We start from the raw sequence: 14730 nt of genomic DNA, 5'->3' as shown, positions 1-14730 counted from the left end.
GTAACACATCGACAAAAATTCTTTTTTTGTAAAAAATGAACAGTTATGAAAAAAAACGTATCATTATAATAAAATAAAAAAAGACTCATAGACATAGCCCAAAACTGCCGCTTCTATTACAGAGTCACATTGTGGGTTTCTTTGTGCCTGCTTTCTGGCTGCGCTCTGTGCAGATGAGAAATAGTTGGGGGGTGGTGCTGAGAGGTATTCACTTCAATGCAATCAGTTAAATGGACAATATACGATCCAGCTTGTGAATACCAAATCAATTGTCTGCTCTTGATTTTAGTGTACAGACTGGATCCTGATATATTTCCTGAACTGATTAGATTGAACTAGGAAAAAAAGTGCTGCCTGCCATCCAAGTCGATATATGCGCACACAAGAGCAACTCCACGGCTGTGAAAAGGTGCTTGCTCAGACTCTGGATGATTTAAAAGATGTGCAGCAACAGGCACGCACAGTTACATAAATACAAATCCCCGGCAGCCCACATGCGGAGTGGTCCGCAGCAGCAAGCCATCACCAGGAGAGCGTGAGAGGCAGCCGTCAGCTGGCATTGTACTGTACCTCACAACTCGGAGAGGGGGGAAGGAAAAAGCAAAGGGGGGGAGAGGGGAGTTGGGAGAGAGAACAAGAGGGGCTACGGGGAGAATAGGAGATCGATGGAAGTAGAAACATTCACGAGGAAAACCCACAAGAGACGCTACAACTCCACCACCAGGTTTTGGCTAAGACAACGAGAAACAGGAATGTTGGTCGTGTTGTGTGTATTTGTTGATTTTGATGTTGCAAGGAGTTAAAACGAATGATCATTTGGGGCAGAATGAATGTCTGCTAGATTTGGACCTGACTAGTGAATGTGTAAATATGTGGACAGGTTCTGAGATGCAGGGCTGAGGTGGGTTCTCTCACCACGGAGTTGTACTGCGCCTCACAGTAAGACCTTACTGTGAACTCCATGTCTTCTTCCTCTTTCTCCTTGACGGGCTTCTCAGGTTCCTCCTCCTCCTTCTCTTGCAAGTACGCCTCCTGGTCCTGGGGCATGTACGACATTTCGTCCTTGTTCTTGAACTCCAGGCTCAGGATGGACGGTGGCAGGAGCAGGCCCAAGATCACCTGTGGGGAGGCGAGGGTGCTTATAGTGATAGATGAGATAGAAATGACCCCTTTTATGAGAAGTGGTGTGGAGGTTATTGTGGGGAGACGCGGCTCAAGACTATCATTGATCATCTGTGAATGTGACGTGTAATGTGATTTCAATGATCGTGAATGTGATCGTGGATGCCGACAAAGTTGTCGTGGCAGAAATCCCACTTGCCTGAAGTATGGTAATACATTTCTGCTACAATTACTTGTGCCTAATAAGAAATACCAAGGACAAATTACTCTAAAGATGACCATTTTTAACAGGTGATTAGTCATATTACGCTCCATATCATTAGCTTCTTTCGATTATTTCCTGTTTTTGCTATTTCTTTACTACAAGGGTGTCAGACTCGGGTTGGTTCGCGGGCCGCTTTAATGTCAACTTGATTTCACGTGGGCCGGACCATTTTAGATATAATGTTTATATATATTTTTTATAAATGGATTAAAAGAACTAGATTAAAATCCCTGAATATTGATTTTTTTATAGATCTAAAACAATGTTTATTTGAGCTATTTTTATATATTTTTAGATTTTACAAAATTATTTTTGAACTAAAAACACAGAAAACAATAATTAAAAAACTACAATTATTGATTTAAAAGGGAAAAATCAGGAATTTCAATATACATATATACTTTTCAATTTAATTTGATCCTAAAACTGAAAGTGGGCACTCATGATTTACTTTCCCGGGCCACACAAAATGGTGCGGCGGGCCAGATTTGGCCCCCGGGCCACCACTTTGAGACGTGCTCTACTATGTTCGAGTGTCAAACTATTTTTTTTGTCCAAATTCACGTCGCAGTTATGGCTTTCCGTTATTACTTTGAACTTGTCTATTGAAACAGGATGATCAAGAATTGTTACTGCTTACTGAAAACAATATATTTAAAGAGAGTTGTTTTTTTAAATGACAAGTCAACAAAAACTTGTTCAATAATGACCTAATATATTCAAAAATTGGGATTTATAACAATAAAATACTACTTGCAATATGTCAATGTTTATAACTCTTCATAGAGAACTGTGACAATTTTTCTTAATGTAAAAAAAATCCATAAACCTATTTTTTTGTTTAATACAGCTGACAATATCAATATTTCATAGATAAGGGGCCTACATGCCCTAATATGTGATATTTATCATTTTTCAATGCCACTTATCATTATTATTATCAATTATTAATCATTTTTATATTTTTTCTATGCATATATTCGATTCAGTATGTATATATATATATATATATATATATATATATATATATATATATATATATATATATATATATATATATATATATATATATATATATATATATATATATATATATATATATATATATATATATATATATATATATATATATATATATATATATATATATATGTTAGTGCTCAATATAAGTCATGAGCAATGAAGGGGATTATTATCAAACTGCAGAATAGGTTTTTATTAAGGTATGAAATAGAAGTTGTGATAATATTTCTTTTTATATTTATATTATATTTAATATTAATAGAGTTATGAGGTCAAATGTTAACGGTCACAAAGGAGAGAAAATGAATTTTGAAATAACTTCATTACATTTTATCTAATTTAACTATCTGCTCTCATCAACGTGTTGAAAAAATAAATGTAATTAAATGAAAATTAATGACAACACGGCCTCACAGTTCTGGGGTCGAGTGTTCGATACCAGGTGCATCTTCACTGTGTGAAGTTTGCATATTCTTCCCAGGCTTATGTGGGTTTTCTTCGGATACTCCGGTTTCTTCCCACATTCCAAAAACATGCATTTGGGGTGGTTGAACACTAAATTGCCCTCACGTATGAGTGTGAGAGTGAATGGTTGTCCATCTCCTTGTGCCCTGGCATTGGATGGGTATCCCCGCCTGGTGCCCAAAATTAGCTGGGATAGGCTCCAGCACCCCAACCAACCCTTGTGAAGATAAGCTGTTCGAAAAATGAATGAATGAATAAGGAAAACAGTACATGATACAGTATTGTGATGGTTTCTGATAAAACTAACACAAAACTATATGGCCGGTCCGATCTGGCCTCCTCTGGCCTTGAGTTTGAACACCTGTTTGCTGGTAAATCGTAATAATCTCATTACACTACTTATACCTTGTTATATTATAACCATTCCCTTTGTTCCATCTTTGTCTTACCCTTTTAACTCTCTCCTGTCCAGCTGCATCTTCTTAATAAAAATCATAATATAAATGACCACAAAGGGAGTATAACAAACTCCTCTGTGGCACATTAAAATTGACTTCCATCATTTAAATGAATTCAGATGGGAATATGTGTGTGCAAAGAAATGTTTCTTGTGTCCGTGTGTCTTTTTGTGTGTTTGTGAGTGAGTGTGTGTTTGTGAAGAGAAACCATAGTTTGGGTAAGAAGACACAAGTGTATTTTGGGTAAAAGTCTAGTTTCCGAATTTACTTGTGTGTACATTTAGAAATTGGCATCAGTTAGAAAATATAGTCATTAAAAAAAGGGTGAGTCTTTGCAGAAAACATGTTTATGTACACAAAGAGCACAGACGTGCACTCAAAATATGCTCATGTGTTCCATATTTCCCATTTTGAGCATGTAAAACAAGAGAAGATGGATTACAGTTGCCAGAAGCAGCGCTTGTAATCGCTTTCCAAGTAATTATTAGGGGGTTTTAATGCACTGAACACTCATTTAAATTTATATTCAGGTTTAAGGGGTCATTTGTAAGTATGAGAAACCATCCTGTGTCTTAATGCCAATGTGTTGCCAGCAGCAACTTGCAGTAGCATAAAGGCCTAACACCCACTGTACAATACATCACTTCAGTCCCATTGAATGTGATAGACGTCCAATCCATTTGGATTGGGAAGGAGGCCAGCTATGAAATAATCACTGCCAGACCATCAATCCCAGTCTATCTTTTCCTGTGTCCTCTTGCTACTGTAACAATGAAATCTTGAGTGTGTTCACTGCAACTGTTGTCATGAAAGATGTCACACATTTGTCAGACTTGAACGTGTGTTGAAATCGATATTGTTAAGTCAGTGACTCGGTCATGATGACTTGCAATGTCGGGAATGGATGCCCGCAATCTATATAACCTTTCTGAGATGTGCACCCACATTACTTTGACAATATTTGGACTGTGTTATTTGCACTGTGTCATCATACCCTGAGGGCAAACCATCTTGTTTGTTCAACTTGTGGCGTGCTGGCTGTCTTTCTGCTTCCATGAGCCTTAGCAGTACACTCAAAAGTCAAGGAATACCGCTGTTATGGGAAACTACCCCCCCCCCCAAAAAAAGGGTGCCCCCCTCCCCCACACACACTATATCTCACACACATGCCCCTGACTGCACCCTCAGCAACCCAGAAGAAAACAGCTTGCCGAAGTTAAAGCACTTATCTAATTTTCCTTCATCTTGCTCCATGGGACATGAGAAAGTCAAATTTAGCTGGAAAAAAACAACAACCTCGACTCTTCATTTTACACATCTGAACAAAAGAATTTGAGGGAAAAGAACACTGTTTCATCTAAGAGAGACAATAATTAAGTAGGCAATGACAGTGAAAAATGGTATAAAGGTTTCAAGGATTTCCAGTATTAAGGTCAGTTCTTCTGTTCTCTAGCTTCAGAGAAGGATCAGGAGGCTTAAAGTGACAACAGAATGGCAGAGGGCTTATTACTAGGTTTCTGAGTAGACTCATTCTCCTAAGTGATGAGTTTTATCCTTTGACTTCCATTGACTGAGATCGATATCCAATACATTTGAATAGAAAGGGACTGGAAGCGAACATTCACATTTTTAAGTGCAACCTGTCAGGTTGGGTTTTTTTTCCCAAATGTCATGGGTCATTCTTGGGTGACAACATTAGCCCGCCCATCAATTCGCTACTCAGATTGTGGTTGTCTTTGTGGACACTATCTTTGGAGTCATATTCCTCCGTCATTTGTAAACAAATTGTCTTGAAACATGGGAGCGATTGTAGAACGGGCCAGTAGGTATCATATCATTAAATTCCAGTTAGGAGTTAACCAGCAGAGGGCAGCTTTCTGTAAATTGGGAATTTTCCAGTACGGGGTGTGCAAGGCACATGGACCTATGCTGCCTCTAGTTTACAAATTAGCCAGTAGAGGGCGTACAAAAAAGAGCCTTCAGTTTATAGAGTGCATTGACTTAGGGTAGGGGTCGAGAACCTTTTTGACGAAGAAAGCCATAAACAATTCATATTTTCAAACATTATTCCTTGAGAGTTGTACTAAGAATTTAAAAGTAAAAATACATGAAAATGTGTGCATTTATTAATCATTTCACCACTTTGTAAATAAAAAAAAGGGTCTGAATTCTTTTGAGAATATTTTGAGTTGTTGCTTATCAATGAGAATATGCATGCAGAAAAGTCTAATGAAGAAAATTTATGATTAAAAAGGCGCAAGAGATCATATCGGCGCCACAGTTCCAGCGTGACGATCCCATTGGTGCGTTCGGGACTTCGGTCTCCCACCAGCGATACCCATATTTTACCACACAGGTTAGCGGAGAGCCATATACACCCATCAAAAGAGCCACATATGGCTCCCGAGCCATAGGTTCCCTACACCTGACCTAGGGAGTCCATTTTTTTTCAAAGGGATCACTGGGTTGAAATTTATATAAGCATCATCAACGGTGGAAGTCAAAAATCTTCAAAATGTTATTTAGTTATTGTTTTTCATTAAAGGTAATCCAGTCAAAACATTTCAAAATGGAAGTCAAAATACTTTATAAAAGTCAGTCAGTCATTATTTTTTAAATTTACCATAATTATGGAGTATTAAGTAAAATAATTTCTCAATAACATCAGATAGAAGATATTCTAAGTCTCAACAATCTTGGAGGTTCTAAATCTCTTTTGGTCATTTTTGTCCTAAGCATCATCAAGTCAAAATTTGGCGTCAAAGGCTTTAAAAAATGAAATTCCAAAATGTTAACCAAAAGCAAAAATAATAAATGCTATGTTACCTTGAGTCCCGAATTCTTGCGCATACGCAGGCGTCCCATCCACATGTCTGTCAGCAGCATCTGACTGCAGGTGTGCGCAATGAAATCCCGATGTTTGCCCGCTACCGCCAGCTGCAGGCAGGTGGCGTTACTCCAGTTCTTCAGCTCGTATGTCAGGAGCTTCATGGCCATCTGCTCATCCTGTTTATAGGACTGGTCCAGAAGTTCCACTGCCAGCTGGCCAAACTCCCTAGGAAATAATATGCGGGACATTAACACACACGAAACTACATGAACAGAGATTGTAGTGTGCCTTGCCGCAACATGTAAGGATACCATGAAATTGGTCCAGACATCACAGACCATCTGGTACTTATTCAAAATTAGATTTGCATATAAACAGAAGGAGTCATGAGAGAATACTTTAATGCTGAAACACACAGATAAACATTGCGGTTATTATGTTAGGCCATTTAGCTTCATGAAGCTGTAACACAAACAGAAATATTTCTCAGTTTGTTGTCATGGAATTCCGCAATGTTCAAAACATCAGTGAAAAAAAATCCTATTAATATGCCTATCAATGACGAGGACGGACATAGAAATGAATATATAGCAGCCCTATTTTCCCCAGCATCTGATTTTTTTTTGTTGGCAGCGAGTGGTCATGTAACATGTTAGCCTTACCAGGGTTACCTTACATGTTTTTTGGAATAAGTGGCCAGTCAATCGCAGGTCACCAGGAAACAGAAAACCATTCACGCTCGCACTCATACCTTGGGGCAATTTTAAGTACAGTAATACCTTAAGATACGAGCTTAATGCGTTCCCAGGACTGAACTCTTATGGCAATTTACTCCCATCTCAAATCAAATGTTTCCATTGAAAATACCTAAATACAAATTAATCCGTTTCCACCTTCTAAAATCAATGTAGATTTCACTGGCTTTTTCAAAGACTATTGACTCGGTCTTGCTATTTCCAGTAAAAAAAAAATGCAACCCCTACGACCCGGTCCTCGTAGATATCTTCACGCGAGTGAGATGCGACGAGAAACAATAAATACAATAATATTTGCTAGTAACTCTTTACTTTCCATTGACGGTGCTAGACATCAAAAAGCCTTGAGGAATATACACGCCTCTAGGTGAATAGTAACCAAAACATACTCTGCTTTAAATAATGATGCGTGCCACTAAGTGTTGGGTTAATTCCGTAATACTATTATATATATATATATATATATATATATATATATATATATATATATATATATATATATATATATATATATATATATATATATATATATATATATATATATATATATATATATATATATATATATATATATATATATATATATATATATATATATATATATATATATATATATATATATATATATATATATATATATATATATATATATATATATATATATATATATATATATATATATATATATATATATATATATATATACATATATACATATATACATATATACATATATACATATATACATATATACATATATACATATATACATATATACATATATACATATATACATATATACATATATACATATATACATATATACATATATACATATATATATATATATATATATATATATATATATATATATATATATATATATATATATATATATATATATATATATATATATATATATATATATATATATATATATATATATATATATATATATATATATATATATATATATATATATATATATATATATATATATATATATATATATATATATATATATATATATATATATATATATATATATATATATATATATATATATATATATATATATATATATATATATATATATATATATATATATATATATATATATATATATATATATATATATATATATATATATATATATATATATATATATATATATATATATATATATATATATATATATATATATATATATATATATATATATATATATATATATATATATATATATATATATATATATATATATATATATATATATATATATATATATATATATATATATATATATATATATATATATATATATATATATATATATATATATATATATATATATATATATATATATATATATATATATATATATATATATATATATATATATATATATATATATATATATATATATATATATATATATATATATATATATATATATATATATATATATATATATATATATATATATATATATATATATATATATATATATATATATATATATATATATATATATATATATATATATATATATATATATATATATATATATATATATATATATATATATATATATATATATATATATATATATATATATATATATATATATATATATATATATATATATATATATATATATATATATATATATATATATATATATATATATATATATATATATATATATATATATATATATATATATATATATATATATATATATATATATATATATATATATATATATATATATATATATATATATATATATATATATATATATATATATATATATATATATATATATATATATATATATATATATATATATATATATATATATATATATATATATATATATATATATATATATATATATATATATATATATATATATATATATATATATATATATATATATATATATATATATATATATATATATATATATATATATATATATATATATATATATATATATATATATATATATATATATATATATATATATATATATATATATATATATATATATATATATATATATATATATATATATATATATATATATATATATATATATATATATATATATATATATATATATATATATATATATATATATATATATATATATATATATATATATATATATATATATATATATATATATATATATATATATATATATATATATATATATATATATATATATATATATATATATATATATATATATATATATATATATATATATATATATATATATATATATATATATATATATATATATATATATATATATATATATATATATATATATATATATATATATATATATATACATATACATATACATATATATATATATATACATATATACATATATACATATATACATATATACATATATATATATATATATATATATATATATATATATATATATATATATATATATATATATATATATATATATATATATATATATATATATATATATATATATATATATATATATATATATATATATATATATATATATATATATATATATATATATATATATATATATATATATATGTGCATTTCATTATTTTTGTATGAAAGCTTCTTCAAATTGTCTGAAGAGAACTCAGGGTCGTATCAAGTCACCGAGTCCTCGGGCCAAGGACTGTTGACCTGACATCTCACCCAGTCCCGGGCTCCGAGGACTGTTTATCTGGGTTTGCAACGAGGATGACGTGAAGAACTCTTGATACCAGCGGATGGCTATCAATCACCTCCAGGAACACCCGCATAGTGTTCCTACATCGTGACATCCTTCCTCGCTTCTTTATAGAATTGTTATGTCGAATGAAGAATTGTTTGTTCTTGCTTATGCAGTTGGATTAATCAGTAACCTTGTAATTGTTTTGATTTATGGCTTTAAAACTGTATGAGAAATTACTGTTCGCGAGGATAATCTGAGACAGAGACAAGGTCGGGATGTATCCTTACTTATAAGTCTACTCACCAAGATGCCTATTTAATTACATGTCAATAATTGAATCAGATGTCTACCTATAGTCTTTGATAATTATATTAAAGTATAACTATTAACGAACCTATCACTAAGTATTTCTGTGTATCTCACTTCTACTGTTTGAGGACTGAAAGAGCAAGAATGGAGTTATTTTTCTAACGAGGAAAATACATCATGGTGTTTACGACTACCCACCTGGAGTTGTGGTTGAGCTCCTGTGAGATGTCATCCACCATATCGTTCTCAGAAGCCTCATGTGCCATTGCCTTACACAGTTTGCACGCCACCAAAGCTTTGGCCATGGCCTCTTCACCGTGCTGCCAGAAGAAGAGCGCCATCTTCTGCCGCTTCATCAGCACGGCCCAGACCATCAGCTCGTGGAAGGGAAATGGGAAGTGGTTGATTTCTGGATCATCCAAATCTATGTCCACCTCTTCCTCTCTCTTGCGTGTGGTTTTCTGACGGCCTCTGCGGATCGGTATGTCATCCTGTGGTCCAGAACATGTAATAAGGGGAAGGAAAAGATAGATTGCTATGTAAATTCTCCCTGCAAGCCATAATTGTGGGTGATGAAGCTCATAAATATTATATGGTAGCCCTAAACCATTCTAAACGCAGTATGTTAATGTCTACGTATGAATGAAATTGACATGATAATGTAAATCCATATGCGATTTATTTTGTTAGTTAACTACCATTGAGGACAATAGACGGTTTGAATAGTTAAGGGGCTGAAAAAAGATTATTCAATTGCCGCCAGCCCCTCCTAATTCAAATAGATTGATTTTAAGGCCGTCAATGGTGGCTTGTGAGTTACATATTATTTCTGAAAGAATATTCTCTCATTTCAAATCTTATTCCTCTTCTTACTTGTTAGCTGGGTATTCCCCTAGAGAGATTGGCACCGCTAGTAAACACAGCAGCAGGTCATCACAAAGCTATTGATTTTAAGTCATATCATTTGAGCACTTGATGGTCAATTTAAAAAATCTAATGGCTAGCCGCTCTAGATATTTTACATTCATTGAAACATAACCACACCAAAGAATATGTGGTAGTAGAATGCTCCGTTGTCACAGATAAAACTGTGGCAATCAGCCTGAAATAACTATAAATTTGACATTTTGTGTTGCAAATTGATTACGACGAAGGTGACGGTAATGCGGAGAAAGGCAAAAATGATACTTTCAAGAAGACACACAAATTGGTAAAGGGCATGCATGTTTTTCTTAAAACACAATTGACAGAAAACTGCAGCTTCTACACATTTGGGGACCACACAATAGATTTGTCTTTACTCTGCCAGTTCTGTGCATTTATGAGTTCAGACTAAGGTGTTCTCACAAGGATTTGGTAGAAAATTGTACAAAAATGGAAGAGCCTTCCTTTCAATCAAGCTCATATTTTGTAATCATTCCAGTACGGTTGTCAAAATTCATATTGATGACCACGGTACACTATATAAATATTGAACTAGTTTACAAATTGTAATTAAAATAAATAGACTTTTTAGTGATGCATATAAACACTAGTAGTAAGAGCAAAACGTTTTTAGGAAAGTTTAATGAACCTGCAATCGAAGAAGAAGAGGTGGCTGAATGTTATAATAAAGAATGTATGTATTTTACCTCAATAAACTGGTGAAAAGGCCCTTCGCCTTGGAATTCAAATATATTTTTATTTCTTACCACAGTTTGTTGGGGATGCTATTGCTATTGAAAAACGCACACACACAAAGAAAGTCAAATTTAGCTATTTCCAACGTTGTTTCACATGCAGGTACAAAAAAAAATTGAGTTCATTTGTTGTCTACCTTTCTATTAAAGATGACTCAATAATTATGGAAAAACAAATGAAAGGTGATAGCATTTTGGGGTGGTTTAAGGTCACATAGGTCATCAGAAGATTTTTATAATAAACGCTGAAAAAATAAAGGGAATATAATTAAACATTCATTATGTTTTTCCCCCATATTACCGAATATGTTTATAATATAAAATAGAGGAGATTCCGTTTGGATTAATGAGGTTAAAGGTCATAGAAGTAACTCAAGAACAGTTTTCTATATCAAACAAGCAGGGCATCTTTAAAATAAGGAGTCAAAAGTCAAAAAAGTTAAAAAGCTATTTTTTCAAAAACTCAAGAATGAATTAGGGAATTATTATGAAACTTGCAAGATGTTTTTAATATATTATTAATATCAATATATATACAGTGTTCCCTCGCTTATCGCGGTTAATGGGGACCGGGACCACCTGCGATAAGGGCATTTCCGCAAAATTCCCCTTCCAAAATGCTTAATTTGAATTTAATTCCAAACCCCCTTTTTTAAATTTTTTTTTTACCCCCCTGTATACAGTACACCTTTTCGAATATGGGCAGAGAGAGTGAAATTCATGTTATAACAAAAAAAAACTGTAAAATATGTTGTTTCAATGTAATATTTGTATTTTTATTTTTTATTTTTCCAAAAAAATCTGCAAAGCTCTGAGTCCACGATAGCTGAACCGCGAAGTGGCGAGGGAACACTGTATATAAAAAGGGAGGGACCTAATCACAGGGAATAAGAAGGCCAGGTTTGGTTGTGGTAACTGAAAAGGTTTAAATTTAAAATAACAAAGTGCAAACAAAAGGCAGGGAATCCAAAACCTAACAATGACGTGACATTGACAAGGACGCAACCAAAAGATGAACAAACTAAGAGGAATTAAATACACAGACATGGGTTAATGAGACATTGAGAAAAGATGGGTGACACATAGGCAGCATTTCAGGTGATAGCAATGGACAATCACAACTCTAAAAGAACACAAAGCTAACAGTGCCTATATACTACGATTTAAGATGATGCTTTGAATTTGGTTGCTTAGATGGAAATCTGCTCTCTCATAGTGCTTTTCTAGTTTTTTGTTATTTTTAATGTCACAATCGGGTACATTTCATTTTGTATGAGATTCTACTAAAATTCTTGTGAGAAGATGTTCTTAAGAGGTATATCATATTTGGGATTCACATATTTACACTGTTCAGAGACGTGGAAGAGTGATGACTTTTAAAGAAAAGACACTGATTGACTCAGAGACAAAAGCACATAACCAGCACAGACTACTAGCACATCTTTTGGAAGAACAATTTGGAGGACGAGCAGTGAAGAAATAACCATGATGGAAACACTCACCTCCATCCCCAGCAGTTTCAAGGCTTTGGGCTAAAAAAGCAACAAGAACATGAACAGACTGAACAAAACCTTTTGGGATGTATTTCATGGAGTAATCTGTTGCTGCTAAAAATGCTATATGTACTACTGTAAGTGTACAGCTGGAACCACCACACATGTATTAAAGCAAAATGCATGGGTGGATTTAGTACACTACTGTGTATGTGTAATAGAAAAAAAACAAGGCCACGTTTGCATTATGCATTCATGAGCTAGCATCCCAGTTGGTAAAAATAGGCTCACTTTCCTTGGGGGATTTTGATATCTGCATCTATTTAAAGGCTTTGTTCTTTGTTAACATGTATTTATGTGTGTGTGTACGTGAGCGTGTGATTGTGTGAGATTGAGCTACTCTGAAAAAAAAAAGATCAAATAAGAACAGACTCTCTCGTTTCCCACTAGTATGTCTCCACCTTCTTCCATTAAGATGCTTTCATTGCTTCTATCGCAGACATGCAAACAGAGATATGACAACATACACATGTAAAAGGAGTGTCATCAAGCAGATCGGTGGTAATTGAGACCCTCCAAATTCATTTTAATCGTTTTTTTTGTTTTGTTTTTGCTTTTTTTTAAATGAAAGATGCAAAATCAAATGAATGCATTTGTTGTCACAGTGTGTATGACCAGCAATGTTCTTATCATGTGGTTACAAATGGCGTAGTGAGATGAATGGTATTGGTTGTAATGGAAATTGTTATTGTAATGATACAATGCAGTTAAAACTGTATCAGTATGTGATATTTTGGTGATGCTTAATATAGCATCATAATAGCAGCTCAAATATGGGATGGGTGGACCACAATTTGCAATTTACACTCTTAATTTAAAGGTTAAAATGTCATCTGTTGCTTAGTTTCATGTTACAAAGCAAATGGGTCTGAATGTTTTGTTTTCCTTTATGCATTAAACAATTGGTTTTACTTGGCTGCCACAATTTCAGTTAATAAAAATGACGAATATCATGTTTCTGTTTACAATCTGGAAAAAGGGCAATATATTATATATATAATAATATACTATATCTTAAAAGCATAAAATGATTCAAATTAACTGCCTGCCATTCACTGCAAATCGAACGATCGCTGCTAAACTCTCTCAGTTCAAAGGGTTTTGATGTCTATTCTTTTCAATGGGAGCCGGTAAATGCGATGATTAAAAGTATTAAATGAAAAAATGGCATTACAGAAAACTCCCTATTTAGTTGACAAGCATCTTTGTTTAATGCCAATGAAAAGTTAAAAATGTGTCTTGGCTGAATGTAACATGTTGAGACGATTGCTAGATTGTACGAGAGACAAGACGAACATGTGACATTAGTTTCTGTCATATATTCACAATTCGTGACATGAGTTTTTGTCATATATTGACAATTTGTATGATATATGCTTATTGTACGAGTGTTTTGAAAACGTTTTCAGTATTCGTCGAGTCAAAGTAGACTAAGACCAGGAAGTATTTTTGAAATTAAAGGGGGTGCCGAGAGCACACTGCTGCTATCATAATCTTACATGAGAGATATCAAAATTTACATGAAACATGTAAAAAT

At 32.0% G+C, this 14730-nt stretch overlaps 1 protein-coding gene across 12 annotated transcripts in view; it reads right to left on the bottom strand.

Moving 5' to 3' along the window:
- Positions 1-14730, bottom strand: part of trpm3 (transient receptor potential cation channel, subfamily M, member 3) — a 129720-nt gene that overhangs the window by 24904 nt on the left and 90086 nt on the right. For 5 of the 12 annotated variants that reach the window (XM_077715891.1, XM_077715879.1, XM_077715885.1 and 2 more), the window contains exons 14-17: positions 13143-13172; positions 10160-10452; positions 6160-6388; positions 916-1119 (exon numbers count right to left, since the gene is read on the bottom strand). In XM_077715891.1, the coding sequence (XP_077572017.1) occupies positions 916-1119; positions 6160-6388; positions 10160-10452; positions 13143-13172 (756 nt within the window). The remainder of the gene's footprint in view (positions 1-915; positions 1120-6159; positions 6389-10159; positions 10453-13142; positions 13173-14730) is intronic. The other 7 variants (XM_077715881.1, XM_077715887.1, XM_077715886.1 and 4 more) reach the window with 3 other exon arrangements.

Source organism: Stigmatopora nigra, chromosome 4, assembly GCF_051989575.1.
Source record: "Stigmatopora nigra isolate UIUO_SnigA chromosome 4, RoL_Snig_1.1, whole genome shotgun sequence".
Lineage (NCBI taxonomy): Eukaryota > Metazoa > Chordata > Actinopteri > Syngnathiformes > Syngnathidae > Stigmatopora > Stigmatopora nigra.
Note: the sequence above shows the minus strand (reverse complement) of the source record. Positions and strands in the feature narration are given on the sequence as shown.